Source organism: Terrapene carolina, unplaced genomic scaffold (assembly GCF_002925995.2).
Source record: "Terrapene carolina triunguis isolate 2854851 unplaced genomic scaffold, T_m_triunguis-2.0 Scaffold42, whole genome shotgun sequence".
Classification (NCBI taxonomy): domain Eukaryota; kingdom Metazoa; phylum Chordata; order Testudines; family Emydidae; genus Terrapene; species Terrapene triunguis.
The window spans coordinates 14,779,157-14,801,589 of record NW_020664393.1 but is presented as its reverse complement, the minus strand read 5'-3'; the positions used below and the strand labels follow the sequence as shown (position 1 = coordinate 14,801,589).

The following is a 22,433-nucleotide window of genomic DNA, read 5'->3' as shown; positions in this document are numbered from 1 at the left end:
AAGGTTCGGGGGAGGAAGAGGGTGTGAGGAGCCCATTCCTAGGGCCTCAGCACAGATCTCCCAGAAGGGACAGGTCATTGCATCAACAACATGCACCAAATGGTGGAGCTAGCCAGCTGCCCAGTGGGAATTATGCTGTACCCTCTGAAACTAGCAATTTTTCCTTCCCATCAAAATATAGGCTATTTTTGCCCTGGTGCTGCAATTTGCTCAAGGAGGAATCCTGACTCTTCCTGGTAATATGATGCCCTAAAGGGACAAATGAACCTTATATGGTAATGTCAGGTCAAATGTAGTGATCTGATTTGGCCCATCTTATGCAGAGGCAAAATAGCCCGGTATCAAAGTTTTAGCAGGCTTTATTTTGTGGCTTGACATTTGACAGAATGTTAGCTGGGTTTCTGCTGGGAAGGTTATGGTACAAGAGTGTAAAAGCCAAGAGATCTTGATTATATACTCAGATGTGCCACTGATTTCTTATGTCAAATCACTTAATCTCCCTTTATCTCAGTTTTCCTATCTGTAAACAAGTACTTCAGAGGGATGCTGTAATTTATTAATTCCCATAAATTGCTCTGAGAACTTAGAAGAAAGGTGCTACGTAATTTTAAAATAATACCAGTAATGTTTTGGGCCTAGTCCCATGGAAGTAATGATAATCTAGATGAGTGGGATTTACTCTCCGTTCTACCCCCCCCCCCCACCCCCCCCCCCCTTTTGTCTTTGTCTATCAAGATAATTCATGAAAAACAAAGTGTTGTTATGTAGAGAGAAATAGTGTCTGCATAGTTATGGTTGAAACCTGTGTTCTGTAATAAGACTGACTTTTAAGTACTATCTCCCCCTTGTAACTCTGGAAAAAACAGATCTTCAAGTTTACAAAATGATGAGGTTAATGATGAAGCAGATTTTTTTTTCTCCTGAAAATACAAAGGAAATTTTTACATTCCTTCAACTGAAAAAGTGCCACCTTTTTGCAATTTTTGTGAAGTTTTTTCTTGTCCCTATGTTCTGTAAGTAAAGCACAACTTTATGAACTCTAATTTTATGGAATTCTTACATTTAAAAAGCCTTTACATCGCCTAGCCGGATTGTTGGCTAGTATATATACCTCTGCTTTTACACAATTCTTATGTAAATGTCACCCGAGACTCATAACATTAAGGTTTGACTGTTTCTAGAAAACAGAGTTTAGTTTTAACACAGGATTCACTTGATCAGTATGTCTATCTAAACTTGGGTCTAGGTTAATTTCCAAGAAAAATAAAAAACAGAAATAGTAAAATAAATGTTAGCAGGTAACATTTTCAGAAGCACTTAGGTAACTTTTTACCCATTATTCCTAATTAAATGAATGTCCATCATTAGAAAAAATATGTTGCAATTTTATAAAGTTCTAAAATATTCTGCAGAGCTTCAAGGTGTTTTAGAAAATGCCTAGAGTTTTCACAAAAGTTCTCTATCACTTACAAAAACTATTTCTGTCTTAACAAGTATTGTGTAAACCAATGGGCCTGAGAAAGGGCCTGCACAGTTGTGTCATTTAGGGAAGGACAGATGGTCTTACAGTTAAGGCACTGGCCTGGGCCACCAGAGATCCAGGTTCAATTGCTGGCTCTGCTAGAGACATCTTGTGTGATTTTGGGCACTTCAGAGCCTCAGTTCCTCATTCTCAGCATTGAGCTATTAATACTTCCCTAGTTCAGTGGTGCTGTAAGGATAAGTGCATTAAAGTTTGTGAGGCATAGCGATCCACCAGTGATAGAACTACCCAGGTAGTCCCAAAAGTTGTTTCTCGTGTGCCCATATTTGAATTGCAGCCCGGAGCATATGGTCTGCCAGACCTCAGCTCTAGGATATGTATTCTCTCATTCTTCTGGGTGAGGGCTGTACAGGACAATACATCTGACTAGCCCCACAAAGAAATCAAGCAATTAAGAGTGATGAATGGTGCCCTAAAGCTTAAACATTTTAGGCAAATATATCTTATTAACACGTGAGAATAAGTAAGAAATCATTTTAATACATTGTGATTCACTTTAACACAATTAGTTCTGATTAATTCAATTGCTATTAATATAGCAGCATTATGTACCTCTAACTAAATTACATTGTAATTTATCATTTATGCTACCAGACTGCAAAACCAGCCAGTCACAATGCTGGATGACTGAATGTTATTCGGTGCTGAAAGTTAAAAACAAAATTTCAACCATCAGAAACTAGCTAATTCATGGAATAAAGCATGCTTTTAGGTAGCTGCATTCTGTGGTTGTCATCATTAAGGCCAATAGAGCCCAGACCAGGAATACACCAGCCATGTTCATGATATCTGAGACGTGAAAGTCTGTGTTTAGCTGAGTAAGGGCTTCTTAAGGAAGTCTCCCAAGAAACTTCACAGTAGCAAATTGCAGGGCTTCCAGGAGCAGGAAGACATCATGTGAATGAGGTCCCTACCTCCTGCTCTCCACCACTTTTGAGACTCAGGCTCATCTACCCCACTTTTTAATCATGTATGCACAAGGGGCCTAGCTAATTCACATTTTGGGGAGAATAAGGCTGGCCTTCCCTTCTCTGTGCTTGTCAGGCTCCACGACTCTTGAACGTGGGTCTGTGGGGGATCCTGGGAGTCCTCACACTCCAATCCTCCACCCAGCAGCTCACAGACAGCAGCTGGAACTGGGGTCCAGGAAGCCCAACTTGGACACACGCCCCTTCTCCTACGCTCTGGTTGGGAGCACTCCAAGGCTTCTGATTGGGCTGCAGCCTCTATTTAAGCCAGAGGAGGAATCAGGAATTTGTCTTGTACAGCTGGGCTTCACCCTGCCATGGATCGCTGGTCCGATGTTTACCTGTTCCTGTCTTCCGATCCTGATCTGGTATCCTGACAAGGCCCAGTAACTACCTCCTGGTGCCTGCCCTCTAGTTCCATCATCTGGTCCTGATCTCATGGTATTCTGACTCAACCTGATTCCTGATCCATGGACCATTGACCTGTGGCCAATGTACAATGGCCACCTTTTCAAAAGGCAAAAGCGGGTCACATGCAGGACCCATGCCCCATCTGTGGTCCTGCCCCTTGTTCTTCCTCTTCCCCCTGAGGCCCACTCCCTGGCCAGGCCAGAAGCCTCAGCTGGGCTGTGGTAAGAGCCTTCCAGGGAGCCCGGGCCACTGTGGGGAGCCCCCGACCATCCACCTGCCCTGGGCGTGGGGCTGGGGTGCCCAAGAGCAGCCACCGACTCTTGTCCCCGCCCCATGTAAGGTGACAGGTAACTACCCCTTTCTGCTTAACAGTAGCAAGCTTAGTCACAGACTTCCATGACAATATTCCCAAGAGTCCACTCGACCTATATGTTAATTGTGCAAAGTAGCTTAGGCTTGGCAGGGAGTGAGTGGGAATGTGCAGTGGTTAAAAATTGAAATAGGAGGTAGCTGGTGCTCTCATCTGTGCTAGCCAAGAAGGAGGGGGAGCAGAGAGGATGGGGATCTCCCAATTCTCTCTCCCCCCCCCAATACCCTTTACTTTAACCCTGGTCCTGGAATGCCTAATCTATTCCCTTTCATCTTGGATCCATAGCACTTCAGTGTCTGTGTTTATTTTTGGAGCCATTACACAACCTGAGTGAGCTTCTTTCATTTAAAAAAAAAAGCACACACATTTTAGGAACGTAGGAATTGCCGTGGTCCATCTATTCCAGTACCTGTATCCACAGTAGCCAGTACCAGATGGTTCAGAGGAAAAACGCCATAGATATGTGATAATCTACCCTCACAAAGGCCTCATCCTGATCCCTAACAGGCAAGGATTGTTTTAAGTCTTGAAGCATGAGGTTTAATATCCGTTTGATGCACAGGTGTACTGCCCACAGCCCCAGGTTTTCCAGAGAAAAATACATTGTTGTCAGCCATAGACTTCACTACAGAAAAAGGAAATACGAACAAAATAAAATGGAATCCTCTTTGCCACCAGCTCAGTTAGGGTCCTTTATTATGTGGGTGCTTATGGCGGTTTCCTCATTAACTTGGTTAATGTGTGTTATTTCTGCTTATAACCCAATCCATTCAAAGAATTAAATCTTTCATTAGCCAGCACGTACATAATGGACAGGAAACATTACAAAATTATTTAAAGCCTTTTGCATTAGCATCAGCCTCCTCCCCCACTTCAGACAAACATTAATCTTTGCTGCTAAGCTTCCTTTTGTTTTGCAGCACTGAGCTGCATGTTGATATATGGAAGTGGGGCCTGATTGGTGAGAGAACATCTGATGCTGGCCACGAACAACACAACGGGGAAGAAAAGATCTACCACTCTCCACTTGAAATACCTGCTCTATTCAGCTGTACAGAGAGATTCCCTTTGATTTGTAATGCTTTCCTTTCAATAGCCATTGGCATTATGGAAAGCCTTGTGGCTGGAGTGCAGAGCTGGGAGAGAACTGGGGCTGCAGAGTTTGGGAGAGAACTGGAGGTTTACAATCTTTCCAATTTTAATCAAAGTGGGCCAAAATTAACTTTTAAAATTTGTAAGGCACTCAGATCCGAGACTGATAAGTGTGGTAATGACAACTAAACAAATAGGTTCACTTTCCATCCCTGTAGAACTTATGCCTGAATCAACTGCAGCCTGCCAGAAGCTTGCATACTGATACACTGAGCACAGTAACTGATTTCCACTTTAATCTCAAAAAACAGACTCTGTTTGATTCTGTTATTCACTCTGAGAGGAAAAAGATTATTAATGTGACATTCTTTAAAGTTTTTTGTGGAAAGGAGAGCAATAACGCAATAAATGTATTGGTTAAGAGAAAACATTTGCAGGAGATCTTTGCCCATCATTTTTTATCTTCTTTCATCATCAAGAATGTTAGCTGTGATAAACTGTTCTGCTAATCAAACAGCACTGAAAGGTTAGGTCATTGGAAGTCTTTAGTCATTTTGTGCTTTTCAAGAGCGAATTTGTTAAAATTATGCTGAATACCCACTTAAAGCTTCAGCTGAAAACCCTACCTGTGTTTTATAACTCTGCACTGTCAGAACTCATAATAAGTCAAACATTCTTTCAGAGGTACTCATAAGAGAGAAAAAAACCCTGTAAATTTAAGAGTAATTTCAGATTGTAAATGAAAAAGAGAGGCACGACTGTTCATTTGCACCAATCATGCCTTCCTTTCATCTGCTCTGATTAGGCCTGGTGCGGTTTCATCAAACTACTCCATCACTGAGCTGTCACTCCAGCCGTCTGTTGATTGAAAACAATCAGGGCTCTGATGGCACAATTATTCTGACCCTTTAACTAGAGGCTGCTGTGATAATGAAAGGTTGATTATGATAGTTTGTGCCTCTTTCAGTTTGCCAAGAAGGTTAATTTGGGCATCAGACGGATGTTTAATGGGCGCTTGCTGGCTACACTGAGGTAAATGAGAACGTGCAGTCTTCGATATTGCACGGATATAGTTTGGCTGTCAATCATTGTCATTTTGAGTTTGTGCCTCACACTCTGGAAATCACATTTTATTTCTTCTTTGGGATTTAATTTATTCTGTGCCCTGAGGAAGTTCTTTCACTCTCTGACCTTCACAGTAGCTTTCTCTGTCTTTTTTTCCCCTCCCCTCAAATGGAGCCCAAAGGCACAACGCATCCAGAAGAACATTTTTTCTTTCATTTTCTCTTAAAACCCTGGAAACTTTAAAATCACTGTTTAGCCCTCACCTTGAATAAAAGTAAATGTTTTAATTCTGATGGTAAAATAAGAATGTGCAAATGAAAGTGAAGTTTGCTTGCTTGCTAATGCAGCGTCACAAAGGGGGTTGCTTATATATACACACATTCATAAAACTGACAAACAGCAGTTTAAAAATATCTCTGTGAGAAGGGGCATATTTTATACACATACACAGATTAATGTAGTGTAAATGTGATCTCAGTACCATCCTACAACTTTTTGAATCAGAAAGTCTCCCTCTTTTCAGGGTTGAGGGGCAGGAGGCATTTCATTGCAGATTCAAAGATTATTAATATTTACCAATTTCAGATTGAGAGAATCCTATGCATAATTTTGTAGTTGTTTGGTTCATGGCGTAAAAGAGATGCAAATACATAATAATTTTGATTGTTCTACATGCAGCTCATTACAATCTTACTTTTATGCACAGTTTTCCAATTAAAAAAAAATGACAGAAGGAAAAAGATTTTATATATTTAGCCATGTGGTTTCTGGATCTGAGTCACTCGTTCTTGATATTGCTAACAAATATGAGGTAGTATCTGCAGAGCACAATTTCAAAGGAGGTTCTGGACATTTAGTCACAAGACTACTGTTAACTCCAGAGATGCTGACTTTCGTCTTCCGGGTGAGTGCTCCACCACCGCTGTGCCCTGAGGCCCCACCCCCACTCCGCCCCTTCCCCTGAAGCCCCGTCCCACCTCTTTTTACTCCTGCTCCACCCTCTCCCCGAACTCACCCTGCCCTCATGCCACCTCTTCCTGCCCCGCTCCGCCCCCTCCCCCAGCTCCTCCCACCAAACAGCTGATTGGCAGGGCCTGCCGAGCAGCTGATGGGTGGAGTTGGTGCCTGTGGTTAACTCTGTCCCATGACCTGAAGAAGAGCTCTGAATAAGCTTGAAAGCTTGTGTCTCACCAACAGAAGTTGGTCCACTAAATTATATCACTTTACCCACCTTGTCTCTCTAATATCCTGGGGACCAACAACTGCAAGCAACCCTGTTCCATGTCTGTTTTTTAAAATGTTCATGTGTAAGCTTAGCCTTGAGAAGCTCATGGGATTTGGTACTTTTTTCCAAAAGCAATATTTGGGTTGGCCCCATTTGTTTTTATAAATATGCACTAATGGTCCACCCAAAGTCCACTGGAATCAGAGAGTCCTTCCATTTTCTTCAGTGGGCTTTGGATAAGACCCCTAATAAACAGTTGGTTCATTGGTGCTCATTCTTGGGCTTGCAAGCCCCCTAGGAGTCGAGGTCACAGCCACAATGCCCTTTCCATATTGCTACAAGGGAGAGGGTCCCAGCCAGATGGGAAAGTGGTTTCATGGAAGAGGGGAGTAAGGAAAAGGTTAAGAACCCCTGAATTACCTGAACTCCGACCAGAGGCCAGATCACACTTGCAAATTTTGTTCTGGAGGAATATTTTACAGCCAACACACCCATTTTCACTATAGTAGGTGCACATAGAAATACAGGCTTGTAAGTTGGAAAACAAACAACCAGATAAAGCACTAAAGTTATAAATCCCAAACTCCATTATTTTGGCACAGATCATAAATAGATGACGAATGTTAGTGAGTTCTCTTTCTATAAAGAGTGCATTGTTTTCGTTACTCATTTTGTCTCATCAATATCAATAGGTCTAAAACTGTGTCCCAAGTGCTTATGGTAATTATGACTTTTTCTTTTGGCTTGTTTGATTACAATTCCACAGTGAGATGTAGAGAAGTTGTTCAGAAAAAAATTAGTGTCAAAAAAATCTCTGCTTCTTTTTTCTTTCCACATTATACGTTATAGACAGAACTGAAGAAATCTATTGACGTTTGTTTTTAATGTCCTGTTTTGTTTTCAACCTCTGAGGCCTGATTCTGATCTAAAACTGTCACATAATTGTCTGCGGTGATATGAATGGGTTGTTCAGGGCTGGCTAGAATTAGCCCATATCAATGGAAGGATTTGATGAGACTGTGGAAACCGAATGGCTGGGACATTAACACCTAGAGACCAGTGGTCAAGAGGAGATTTTCCCCCACTCTCATCAGGGAACCTGAGCAAAGGCCAGAAGCTGGAGAACAAAGGGGAAAGGTGTCTGGTGTCTTTAAGAGCTGAGCTCACAGAGTCGCACACAGCTCTCACCTGGAGGTGACAGAGAGACAGAGAGGGACAGCTAAGGTGGATTCCACAGCGACTTGACTGGGTGGAGTCCTGGCATTGACCAGGATGGACTATGTTTGAACTTTTGCCTTTCTGTGCACCGCTAACCTAAGGACTTCCTGGTGCTGTATTCCAGTAGACTAATAAAGCTTACTCTGTGTTGGAAAGGCTGCCCGATGTCACTGCAAATACTTGCTGACGTGCATTGATCCCTGAAGAGGGTGAAAGTCTGTGACCAGGAATCTGTCTCAGTTGGACTTGTGGAGGGAAACTGGATTGCTGGAGCCCCGAGGCTAAGTCTTTGAGGCATTAAACCATGGGACCTACCTTTGTGACAACAGGGTACTGCACATCCTAAAGCCAGCTCTGTGATAGCCTTGTAACACCAGGCACTCCGCTCCTCAGCAACTTTCACTATTACAGGGAGGGCATTGCATGTGCTGTGAATGTATACGCTGAATGGCATATTTAGTGAATTTTGTGGCTTTTATAAAAACAAGCTTATGCAAATATCATTTTTCAAGTCACTGAAATTGACACAGCCTTCATCGTTACCAGTAGCAAGACAAGGGAATGAAAACAAACAAGTCTAAAGCGTTTGGCTTTCTTTCTGCATACTTACCTACCTACCTAGAAAAGGCCCAGCGAGGAATCATATTAATATATGCTAGTTGCAAATGTAGGCCTAGGATCACTGTATTAGCCATGCTGTGCTCAGCACAAGCTGGGATGGGGGAGCTGGGCATAGGCAAATCTGACGTTAAATCCTGTCATGTATGTGCAGTGTACATATTAATAGTATTTCACACATTTTTAGAGAAATATTTACATTTTATATAGACCGTACACAGTTCCAACAAAGCCTTTATACTGCCCCACAAAATCATGTATATTTTCACTGTAGGTACCACAGAAGCCGCTTATAAATGAAGTTGCTTTGGCCGTAGTTCACGCAGCAGGCTGAGTGCCTCATAATGGAGATTTCAGTTCCTTGTGCTGCAGCTCAATAACTCTTCAAATATCCAGATACCATGGTCACAGTCACAGAGTGCGGGTGTGCGTGCGCACACACATATGGTATGCCACGGAAAAAATCTAAAGGGAGAAAGGGAATGAGATTCTAAATAATTAACAGACATTAGATTACAGATTACAAAGAAATACATTTTAAATGTGAACTATAAGGGCTTTTTGCCTACCCCAGACCAGCTATAAGAGAGATCTCTCTCTTTCTACAGTTGGTGACATCACTGTTACCTAAAGTAGAGCTGAGAGCTGGGTTCCTTATAGCGATTTAGGTGTCAGTGGTGGAAACAACTAGAAGATGGGGAAATGCAATCTATTAAACTCAAGTTATGGCAGCTAAACAGAAGAGGATATTACTTTAGTAAACTGTTCAGTTGGGGATTTCAGATTATGAGCAGTTTTACATTTATTTTAATTTAGCTCCTTGACTATTCAACAAGCTATGTTATATGCACTTTGGAACCACCCAGGACCTGTACATCACTGACATGCTGCAGTCCTTTTTTGCTGTTCTGCTTTATGGTGGCACTGGAATGACGAATACCACTGCATTCCACAGCTGCTGGAGAATTCAGTAGTGAAGGGGTTAAAGCATTTACATTAATTTTTAATATGAGGAAGTTTTTAGTTTTCTAGCTTTGTTTATTCTCTTAACTTTCATTCCAATTCATTATGCCAGACTAATATTTCTACCTATTTTTTCAAGAAAACGTTTGTTTTTTATTTGAACAGGCAAGGAGGTGGGGGACTGGCAATTTTATTTTTTAAGGTAAAGAATACGTGAGGGTGAAAGGCACTGTTGTTACCCCGACTAATCTGATTTTTTTCCTCTGTGCACTGTGTGGGGGTGTATACACATTAATATTATGGTTTAAAAAAATCAGGAAGGAAGAAAATTGATGCATGGTATGCTTACCTAATTTTTCTTCCTTCAGTATTTTGTTATAAACAGGAATGAAAGGAGGTGGGGAGGGGAAAAAGCCTTTTCATCTTAAATCACCATACCATAATCTTCCTTATTTCCCCCCCCCCCCATCAAGTGTACCCTGTGGTCTTCAATGATCAAATAGTTTCTGTTTATTATATTTCTCCAGGAGCTTGATTCCTATGTTGACAGATTACTTGGACCTTATGAGCTCCTAAAGCATTGCTAACTGCTAACATTTCTTGTTAATTTTGTGTAGCAACCCCCTGATGTTGTAGAGGGAGAAGAACAGGTTATTTACTACATAGCAGTATGATGATCATATATTAATACAGTAGATAATCATTTTCTTTTTATGTAAATAGCAGATGAAATTTGAGAATGCATCTCATATATTGATATCTATGTACTCATAAGTATCTCATACATTGCTCTATGTGTGTAATAATTCAAATGTATAGTTCCTCTTGGAATGCAAACACTGTCATGACATTAATATAGATAATTGCTTTTTGTGTTTGTGTTTTTCCCTACTTTTTAGCTAGCTGTGAGGTGGTTGGAACACAACTGCCGCTATCAGTACATGGATGAACTTCTCCAGTATGTCCGCTTTGGCCTTATGGATGTGGATACACTACATACTGTAGCCCTTTCTCATCCTCTTGTCCAAGCTAGTGAAACTGCGACAGCACTTATTAATGAGGCCTTGACATACCACCAGAGCATCTATGCACAGCCAGTTTGGCAGACCAGACGGACGAAACCTCGCTTCCAGTCGGACACTCTTTACATTATCGGTGGGAAAAAACGTGAGATCTGTAAAGTAAAAGAACTCCGATACTTCAATCCAGTAGATCAGGAGAATGTTCACATAGCGGGGATTGCAAACTGGAGTGAACTGGCTCCCATGCCTGTTGGGAGAAGTCACCACTGTGTAGCTGTCATGGGAGACTTTCTGTTTGTAGCTGGTGGAGAGGTTGAGCATGCCACAGGCCGCACTTGTGCGGTAAGGACTGCCTGTCGGTATGACCCCCGTAGTAACTCTTGGGCTGAGATAGCTCCAATGAAGAACTGCCGGGAACATTTTGTATTGGGAGCTGTGGATGAGAACCTCTATGCGGTAGGGGGACGAAATGAACTGCGTCAAGTTTTGCCTACAGTCGAGCGGTATTGTCCCAAGAAGAACAAGTGGGCCTTTGTTCAGTCCTTTGACAGATCCCTTTCATGTCATGCAGGATCTGTGGTGGATGGACTTCTTTGGATATCAGGTAGAAAACGTTTCACACAATTTGAGGTACTAACAAAATACCAAATTATTGTCATGAATTAAACCAATAAGTTTACTTTGGTTTACATGTCTGGAAAGGTCGGGCTAAGCCTTTATTTTAGAACAGTGATACTCAGACTGACACTCCCAAGCTGCAAGTGGCTCTTTATTGTGTCTCCTGTGGCTCTTTGCAGCACATGATATTAAAACACTGTGTGACTGAATTATTAACCAATCAGGATGCTTTTACTATGTTATTAACCAATTGTAGTTGATAAAATAATGATATTTGGTCAGTCATTTTGCTGTGAGAATAATATATATACTATATAATATGAATAAATGAAACAATGAATTCACACTACAGTGGCTCTTTTGGGTAATGTTGATTGCTAATTTGGCATCTGAACCACTGAAATCTGAGTATCACTGTTTTAGAAGAATTTAATATGGATACATAAAACCACTGGAGAATGAGAGAAGCAGCATAATGCTCATACAAGTATCAGAGGAGTAGTCGTGTTAGTCTGTATCCACAAAAACGAGGAGCATAAATCTGTTGGTCTTTAAGGTGCCACTAGAATGCTCATACAGTACTTTTCTCTTTATTAAATATGTCCTGCTTCAGAGTTGCGTATCATATGTGGTACCTCCAATCACAATTCATAAATCGCAGTGATCAAAATGATAATCTATTTGCTGACAGATACAAGATTAAAAATGCTGCATATTTACTTAAAAAAAAAACAAAAAACAAACAAAAAAACCTAACCTCTGTATCCATGCTGTGATCAAGTGTCGGTAAATGGGATAACCTGGGTAATTATAGGCGTATCAGTCTGACACTGATCCTGGGAGCTGCTGCCACAGGACTAGATTAATAAAGAATCAAATGAGATTAATATAATTAATTCCTATCAACATGAGTTTATGGAAAATAGAACCTGTCCAACTACTTTGATATTTTTTTTTTTGATGAGTTACAAGTTCGGTTGATAAACGTGGTAGTGTTGATGTAAAATATACTTAGTCTTCCATAAGGTGTTTGAGTTGGTTTTGCATAACATTTTGATTTAAAAAAAAACTAGAACAATGAAAGTAATATGGCACACATTAAATAGAAATCAGGAATCATCATCAAGCGGGTGTGTTTCCAGCAGGATCTCACAGGGATTTGTTCTTGGCCCTATGCTATTTAACATTTTTATCAATGACCTGGTAGAAAACCTAAAATAATCAATTAAAGTTTGCAAATGACACAAAATTTGGGGGAGTGGTAAATAATGAAGAGGACAGGTCATTGAAACAGAGCAATGTGGATTGCTTGGTAAGCTGGGCAAAAGCAAACAATGTGTATTTTAATACAGGTAAATGTATACATCTAGGAACAAAGAATATGGAACATATTTACAGGATGGGGGATACTAGGGAGCTGTGACTGAAAAAGATTTGAGGGTTGTGGTGTATAATCTATTGAACATTCCCAGTGCGATGCTGTGGCGAAAACAACTAATGCAATCTTTCTATGCATAAACAGGGAAATCTTGCATAGGAGTAGAGAGGTTATTTTACCTCTGTCTTTGGCACTGATGTGCCCAGTGCTGGAATACTGTGTCCAGTTCGGGTGCCCATAATTCAAGAAGGATGTTGAAAACTGGGGAGGGTTCAGAGAAGATCCATGACTGCCTTATAGTGACAGACTCAAGGAGCTCAACCTATTTAGTTTAATAAAGAAAAGGTTAGGGGGTGAGTTGAATACAGTCTAAAAGTACCTACATGGGAAACAAATATTTAATAATGGGCTCTTCAGTCTAGCAGAGAAAGGTCTAACATGGTCCAATGGTTGGAAGTTGAAGCTAAACAAATTCAGACTGGAGATAAGGTGTAAACTTTTAACAGTGAGAGTAATTACCTACTGGAACAATTTCCCAAAGGTTGTGGTGAATTCTCCACCATTCACAATTTTAACATCAAGATTGGCTGTTTTTCTGAAAGCTCTGCTCTAGGAATTATTTTGGGGAAGTTCTATGGCCTGTGTTATAGAGGAGGTCAGACTAGATCACAATGGTCCCTGCTTGCCTGGGAATCTATGAATCTCAATTTTATGATCCAAATTGATGAAAGTAAAGCATTTCAATTTTCAAACTAGCATACCATTCTTAACTTAGTCCAATATACATTATTTTATCCGTTCACAGTGGTGTGAGTTAAGGACAAAGTGTAATCAACCTTCATATTGATTTTCCTGACATTAGTTACTTTGCAAGTTTAAGGGTGTTTACATAGGTTTTCTGAAAAATATTGCTATTTATTAAGAAATAGGTCATGGAAGGTTATAAAGTGTGTAATATTTTTCAGGGAAGTCAAGAGTAAGCTGGTCCAGTTTTCACATAAGGCATCCATTGATTGCCATCCTTCACCCTAGAAGTGAATGTATTATAGAGTGCTCTGAGATCCCTCTGGAGAGAAGATGCTGTGTGAATGCAACATTAGGTTATGTATTTATGTCTCAATCCTGCAGTGTAACCCTCTTGGTCAAGTCAATGAGGTCAACGGTGTGGGTGCAGCAGTCTGCCTACATAGATCATAATGCAGGATGGGGGCCTTTGATATTAAGAAAGAAAGAAAACATGGGAAGCAGTTCTAGCAGGTGGCCAGTATATGTACATACATACTCATGAACATCATATATAAAGGGGCTGGAGATAGAGGCATCCTAGGATGTCAGAGATCATGGAAGAACAGTGTGCAGCGCTTAATAGTGCAACAACTTACTGTTGTATACTAACCTAAGTTACAAACTACCTGACTTCTGATCTGCCAATTGTGATTTATGTCTGTTAAGCCCTGGTGCTGTTCCAGACATAGTATCAGTATAGGCAGGTACGACATGCTCCCTCTCCGCCCTTAGTTATTTCTCCTCACAGTTTACATTTCTGATGGCTTCCAAAACTGGCCACACTAGGTTTAGTGGGAGAATATGTTTACCCAGGCTTGTGTAGAAATAAGAGCTAGACCCATTTGAAGGTGTACCTTACCCGTTGCATACAACAGTGAATATCCAATTCAGAATTTAGCTGAACATTGGAGCAGTTAAAAGCAATGTTTAAGCCATCAAGATATACAAAGTAAAGGAAAATAGATAATTACGCTGAAGCATTTTGAAGACAGTTAATGTGCCCAATAGACAGGATTAAATATGTATTTATATCTTTCAATAAAATCCTTATTTATTTAATGAACCAGTGTAGTAGAGTGTTTAAATATATGTGTAAAATACATTAATCAGACTGTAGGATAGCCTTCCAAGAAATTTGGTGGATGCCCCATTGCTTGAGTGATTGAAAATTGGACAGAGCAACAGAAAATATACGGGATCAGATCATGCCATCTGTATTTGATATTGGTATCGGTGGAGTTTCTGCTGCAAAATGGATGGTACAGTATAGTCACAGTAAGGAGCAAGGTACTGGCAGTAGGATGAACTAGATAGGTCTTCTCTTTTATATCTAATTTCTATCTTTATAAGAGAGTACTCTGTGTATTTTTGATTTGCTAGATTATGACATCTTATTATGAATTACTAAAGCATATGATACAAATCCATTTAGTATTGTATTGATCTATGTTATGGACAGGCAAGATAATAAGTGGGACATGTACATTGAAAATATTAGTATTTTTAAAGGTAGTGTATAGATACTATCCATAACTTTAGTCAGTTTTCTATCATTAATTAATCTCTCAGGGCCAGATAATAGTGCTCTCTGCGTAGATGCAGAAGGAGTGGGAGGATAGTGCAGAGAACATATTTTGCTATTCCAAAATATTAGTACTCGCTGTTTGAAAAATCCACTTTTCAATAGTCAATAGTAAGCTTTCAGAGCAAGTGCAATCAGCTACTGCAGAATGGCCAAAAATTTCAAATGTAAGTGCCTAAAAATAGGTGATTAAATAAGTTGTTTGGTTTTCAGAGATGTTAAGTAGCCGCATCTCCTGTTCACTTCTATGGGAGTTGTGGGTGCTCAGCACCTGGGCAAATCAAGCCATTTCTATTAAGTTGCCTAGGTATCTAAATCCATACATAACTTGAGGCACAAAGGTCCAGATCTCCAGGATATTTAGGTGCCTAACTCCCCTGGGAGTCACCTTAAATATTTGGGCCTAAATTTGAAAATTTTGGCCAGCATAAGCTTTCCTTTAAAAAAAAAAAATTACATTAAAATAAACATTAATGACACTTATGTATCTAGACTCTGATTGCCAATAGAATCTTTCAAATATGAACAGAGTGCAAACCATTGTAGTTCTGTTTACTTATCTTGCAGACAGGGCACTTCGGTGCCTTTGTTGCTGCCCATTGCCTTTCCAGGTGCAACTGATTTGAAATCTGAGCAGAGACTCCTGGGATTTCATTGCTACTATTCGAAACTTTGGTCAATTTTTTTCTGCTTCTTTAGGGAAAAATATGAGCAGCAGCTAGGGTTGCCTACTTTCTAATCGCACAAAACTAAACATCTTGTCCCACCCCCTGCCCCGAGGCCTCGCCCCTTCTAGGCCACACCCCCTGTTCATTCCATCCTCCCCGCTCCTTCAATCGCTTGCTCTCCCCCAACCTCACTCACTTTCACGGCAGGGGGTGCAGGAGGGGGTGAGGGCTGCCTCTGTGGGTGCGGGCTCTTGGGTGGGGTCAGGGATGAGGGGCTAGGGGTGCAGGAGGGGCTCCGGGCTGGGGCCAAGAGGTTTGGAGTGCAGGAGGGGACTCTGGGCTGGGCCGAGGGGTTCGGCATGCAGGAGGGGGTGAGGGCTCTGGCTGAGGGATGCAGACTCTTGGGTGGGGCCAGGGATGAGGAGTTTGGGGTACAGGAGGGGGCTTAGGGCTGGGGCAGGGAATTGGGGTGTGGGAGGGAGTGCGGGCTCCAGGAGGGAGTTTGGGTATGGGAGGGGGCTCAGGGCTGGGGCAGGGAGTTGGGGTGCAGGAGGGGATTTGGAGTGTGGCTCCAGCCAGGAGGTGCTTACCTCAGGCAGTTCCCAGAAGCGGCCAGCATGTCCGACTCCTAGGCGGAGGGGCCAGGGGGATCTGCGCACTGCATGCGCTACCCCCGCAGCTCCCATTGGCTGCGGTTCCTGGCACACAACTGGAAGAGAAGAGGGTGATTCCTTCCTGAAAATAGCAGAGTGTACCCTGGGGTACATTTCATGAATACCGTATATTCCATGTACTTGCTGGAATAAATGCACATGGGAGCTCTTTGCCAACATGTGGTTTTACACATCTCCCGGCCAACTCAAAAATTCAGCACTCAGGGACTTCAAATGGGTTTGTGATACTTTCTCTGGGACTTTGATTGTATTACAGTCCCCCTGTCATGTGATGGTTTTTGCATCTAGGACATATGTATTATGGATAATATTCTGCACTTGGGATCTGATTTTACAAGCCTTATTAAGGCAAAAAAACAAAAACCCACACACATTTCTATGAGACTTGCTTGAGTAAGGGCTGCAGGATGAAGTTATTCAACATAATTTACAAATCATTTCATGGTCTACAGGGGAACAAAGTGTCTTCCCCATGTAGGCTAAGTCAGTGAAAGAGGGAGGGGAAGTGATTCTGTGGTAAGCCTCTCGCCTTCTCCAGAAACTTCTTTGTGTAGGTGGGCATCTGAGATCTGAATTGTGTGGTTAGGATTTTTGGGTGGATTGAGTTGGGAAGTACCTGCTATATTGCACCACTCCTCCGGCAGGCCTGGCATGGATTTCCACTTCAAAATCTGCACAGGAGTTAGACAATATTGATGAATGCAGTATAAGGACCTTGACAGGTGTATGGCGTTAATGCTGGTTGGACCCCCACCTTTTCACCTTCTATCACCTTCAGAAGGAAGATCTGGGCATTGTGCTGTCATGGGGAGGCCACTGGGGAGGAATGCCTCTCCTCACTGAAGCTTTGGGTCCCAAAATCAAATCACTTCTGTCACAGTGCAATGAATTTAATGTACTATTATTATTTAGTGCCTGATATTTGGGAAATGCTGGCTGGACTTTCCAAACTGTAAATTTTGTAGTAATTTACACCCAGACTTTCTTCTCACGTAAGCCAGCTACTACAGCATAATTGCTATGGCTTGACACTTGAATTTAATATGAATTTTGTTTTTAAATGTATCTCTATAGAGATATTATCATTTGCGCATCCCTGTATCTTGGGGAGAATAATGCAGAAAAGTTTTAGGAAATTCCATTTTTATGAGGGAAAGCAGCTATCCTTGTTGGTACCATTTAAACTTTTACTTCTCCCTATTGTGTATTTTTTAAGAGACATTTTCTTTTTTCCCTTTCCCTCCCCCTTCCTTTTTGCCTTCAGTATTTTTAAAGTAGTAGTTCAAGAGGACACTTTCAGGCTTGTTAAACTGGAATTTTGGCAGAAAATTTAAAATTTTCACTATAGCACTTCAAAGTTAGGAGAAACTTGGTTTTGAAAACTGATGCTGATATAAGATGGCATATTTAATGACAGATGTAGCTAAAGAAAGCTGTTAAGATGCAGATTATCCCCCTGGGGAGGGGAGATCAAAACTGCCAATCTATAAAATATACTTGTTAGGGGAAGGCATGGAATCTATCTATGCAAGCACTTTGATTGCAGGGGACAGTGTAGCAGCATGTGGCATCATAACCTAAGAGCAGACAAATCAGCTTGATGACTTTCAAAGCCAAGAATACTGCTGGAGGCAAGGGTACTCCAGTCTAGAAGAAATTAAAACATATAGAGACTGTTATTAATTCCATATCTATTTTTGTGTAGTCAAATCTGTATGCAAATCCTTAGCATCTCATTTTGGCAGATTAATCTAAAAGTGAAGAGCAGCATGTGAAAGGAATGTAATGATAAAACACCACCGATGAGTAGTATTGCAGGAAAAAATGTAGGCTGTGTACAGTACTTGGTATGAGGGGCTTTTTATGGGGAACAGAAATGGTTTTAATTTCTTTGATTATTTATGAATTATTTTACTAGGAAGCAACCCCTCCATCAAACAAAACAAAAACAAAACCGTTTCCAGGCTTTTCTTTCCTAAGAGTGACTTGGTAAGAGGCCCAGCTTCATGTTTCCAATATACCTCCTGTAGTTTAACATTTAACGGATATCAGCAAAATAACTGATTTTTATGTTTCAAGATAGTAATCTGACATCTCATTTCTAAATATTACTGTACAAGAGAAAAGAAATATGCAAAAGAAATCGAATTACAAAACAAAGATTAGAAAAAAAAGATCATTGTGTATGTACAGTTGACAGTATACAAGGATCATTGTGTAGCTATATGTATAGTTGACATTATACAAGGATGTACAACAACACAGAGCTACATAATGTATCCTGAGGTTAGGAAGGGGAATAATCAGAATTTGCCTATGCATATTGTTGCATATGTAATCTACAGAGGTTGTGATAGACAGTAAATAGCAACATCGTAGCAGGGTGGAAATATTTTGAAAGAACACCCTGTGTCTGGCTTGTCTGTTTAGATTGCAAACTCTTCAGAGCAAGGACCACATGTTACTACATGCATATACAGTGCCTAGCACAATGGGACTGGCACCTCAAGACATGGCTGTAATATAAATAATCAGTGTTATCACCAAGCAGTAAAGGGCAATTTGTTTTAATATGTTTGTCCTTAGTTTCTCCTATATGTGTAAAAATGTCTGGAACTGCAAGACATTGAATGGGAGGCTTTTCCTATTAATTGGTTGTACTACTGACATTGCAGGATGTAGCTTGCTTTTTTCCATGACCAAGTGCAATATCATTGCTGTCTGTATTCCTGACCAGAGGACGTGGTATAATAAATATTGACTTTTGCTTAGGTGAATTTCAAGATTTATTAACCCAGGAGATTAAAAAATAATCCCGGCAGGGCGCGATGAAATCTTGAGGTTAACCAAATTATGGAGACAATATAGATGTTGATACAAAGTTTCTAAGTATCTATGTACAAAATATCTGGAAATCGCTCTATTTTGGACATTACCTTTAAGTATTACATTTAAAAAAAAATAAAGAGAAGGTGAGGTTAGAGGTGAAGGGGAAATATGATTATAGCTTTCTGATGAGCAGCCCGGAAGCAGATATTGGTAAATTATTTATTAATTATGATTTTTTTAAAGGTAACAGTGCGCTCTGCCCATAGGAAGACACATGGTCAGATCCTGGGCCCCATTAAGGTCACTTTGTGTCACCAGAGTGCTACAAAGAGCAATTGAGGATTACTCCTGCGTGGGAGAACTCTCTGGACAGCTCTCCTGGCCACTATCTCAACCGTAGGGTCATTTCAGGGTTGGCTGGGGACAAGAGGAGGCAGAGCTGAAGCACAATGAGTGATTGGCCCCTTGGGACTAGTTTAGCCAACATAAATTAGAGCAGGTCTGTGACTGCTGTGACTTGCACTGAAGGCTGATCTACCCCACCCTCCCACTAATCCAAAAATCAGTTTAGAGACCACTTTGTCTCCTCCATGCTCTGCACAGTTGAGGATTGTCGCTGACACAAAGAATTTCCTAAGGCTCTGATGCTGCAATGCTTCGTGGTGTCCCAATGATGTGAGTGTGTGCAGGGCTTCACCTGTGTGGATCAGATTACAGCATCGGGGTCTATGAGGACAAACATTTAAAACCAAGAGAGCACAGGGTTATCATATATCAAATCATTAATGTGAAGCATCAATTTGGGCCACATAAACTATCCTGGGCATTTTGAAGGTGCCTTTCATCTTTGTTTGTAAATTATATTGACAGCTAAGCAGCCAGGATGCAGTATTTGGATATGCTTCTTGGCAATGGTTAATGGTGTTTCAGACTTAACCATTGTTGAAGGAGCCCACAGCATACATATGCTAGTTACTCACATGGCTACTTCCATGAGCAAGATATTCTCTTCCTATATACAAATCTCATTTTGTTTTTCTTTCAGAATTATATGTGAAAGTGATTGTTGTTCTAAGATTCAGTACAATGTTTCTAAATGAAAATGATGCCCCATAGTGCCCTTCCTGTTTGGTTACAGCTCTAATCCCCACCTCCAACTCCTACATTTTCTCCTGTCCTGTGGTTTCCTCCGTAGGTCCTCTCTTCTCTTTGACTGCCCCTTAGATTGCATACTCCTTGGAGCAGGGACAGTCTAGTCATTTCACTTCTCTGTGCCTCGTTTTTCCCATCTGTAAAATGGGGATAATGCTATTGACCTCTTTCATAAAGCACTTTGTGATCTATTGACTAAAAGTGCTATATAAATGCTAGGGATTATTATTATTATTATTATTATTATTTATTAATCTTTGTGTCTTGAACAGGCTTGAGCACATAGAATCACAGAAATGTAGGGCTGGGAGGGGCCTTGAGAGGGCATCTAGTTCAGCCCCCGGCACTGAGGCAGGACCAAGTAAACCTGGGTCACTCATGCCAGGTGATTGTCTAACAAACCTATTCTTGTCTAAGCCTCCAATGATGGGGATTCCATAAACTCCCATGGAAGCCTATTACAGAATGTAACTATCCTAGTTAGAAAGATTGTTCTAATATCTAACCTAAATCTCCCTTGCTGAAGATTAAGCTGATTACTCCTTGTCCGGCTTTCAATGGACATGGAGAACAATTGAACCATGCTCTTTATAATAGTCCTTAGCACATTTGAAGACTGGTCAGTGTACTAAACAAATAGTATTGTTGTACCATGTTTTAGCCCAAGGTATTAGCTTTACAGAGAGAGAACAATTATTTTTTGTGTTTGTTTTTGTTTTGCCTTGTATTCTGGCAACATGGATCAGCTGTGCTAGTTATTTACTAGATCAAAAGGTCTAACTGTGTGAAAGTAAAACTGGTAATAAGTAATATAATTATGTTGTAGACTTAATACTGTGGTATATAAAATTATAGTCCTAAATGTGATTGATTTGCTTTACTAAGATCTTGGTCCTTTTTGGTACTTATGAAAATATTTTAACCCATGTAAAATCTCTTGTAGGAGGAGTAACAAATACTGCACAGTACCAGAACAGGCTAATGGTCTATGATCCTAAGCAGGTGAGTTTCTATGTTGTAGGTTTTGCTTATATGTTTGCATGGATAAGGTATATAACAAATGTATATTAGAGAACACAGGCAGATCAAAAATACTGCCAATTCAAACTGCTAGTGGTTTATACCTGCTTTCCACTGTTGTAAATGAGTATACATGTACAGAGTAACAGAGAATAAGGGAGACTGTTTAAAAAAAATAATACTCCTTAACTGGGTTACTAGAAGCATCTTAGATTAGCAACACTGAAAACATGTTAAAAATCTACTGTATTTATCACCATTTAGTCTGCTTTTTTGATTTTTGCAAACCATTAGCCTTGGACAATGCAAATAAACTAGTCGGTTTCACATACTGGTTCTCCAATGGTAGCACAGTGTTGCGATATTTGTGCTCCACATGCCACAGGGAAATGTGTAAAACCAAACAAAAGTGTTTTCATGAACATGAAACTATTTCTATTAATAATAGGGTTTGTAAAATTTTCATTTACCACAAAAACATAATTTTGGACCTACATTGCCCATCAGTGTTAAATTGATTTATTGCAAAGCAGTTGATTAAAATAAATATTATTGTAAAAAAAAAAAAAAAAAGAAATCTAACCATTTTTGATACTGCTAAAGTGCCTATCACTTTATTATCTGAGCACCAAAAATATCTTTTAGGAATTTGGTCATACATTATGTATGTGTTTTGATTAGATTAGAATTCTCCAGTAATAACTTCAGAGCACTGGGACATGGTAATATGTCCTTTCCTCCTGTATTAGGGAAACAAACATCCTAATCCTACAGTCACAGGAGCATGGGTGGACTCTTATGCCCCTATAGAAGGATATTGACTTCTGATTGCTGGATAGGAGCTTTGAGTTTTATATTTAAAGCCAAATTCTGCCAACAGATACTTACATGTGATTCCCATTGATTTTATGGGGAGCACCACGTCTGTATCCAAGAGCAGAATTTGGCTATAGGAATCACAGTTAACAATTTCTTTTAAAGGGCACAATATGTTGTTATTGATTATACAAACAGAGGTTCTGTGCCCATAGTGATCACAGGCTATTTTGCTTGTGATTTGGGCATCATACTTCTATACATTGCCTCCTTTTTGTGTTGTGTATGCTTTGCCTAGATTCCTTAGTTGCTCAGGTAGTCTCAGCAGACGCACACTAAAATATCTGGTTTCAGAGTAGCAGCCGTGTTAGTCTGTATCCGCAAAAAGAACAGGAGTACTTGTGGCACCTTAGAG

The 22,433-nt window shown here is 40.5% G+C and overlaps 1 protein-coding gene across 2 annotated transcripts in view; it reads left to right on the top strand.

Moving 5' to 3' along the window:
• Nucleotides 1-22,433, top strand: part of KLHL32 (kelch like family member 32) — a 142,318-nt gene that overhangs the window by 105,560 nt on the left and 14,325 nt on the right. For both annotated transcript variants that reach the window (XM_029912261.1, XM_026652917.1), the window contains exons 6-7: nt 10,373-11,099; nt 21,126-21,184. In XM_029912261.1, the coding sequence (XP_029768121.1) occupies nt 10,373-11,099; nt 21,126-21,184 (786 nt within the window). The remainder of the gene's footprint in view (nt 1-10,372; nt 11,100-21,125; nt 21,185-22,433) is intronic.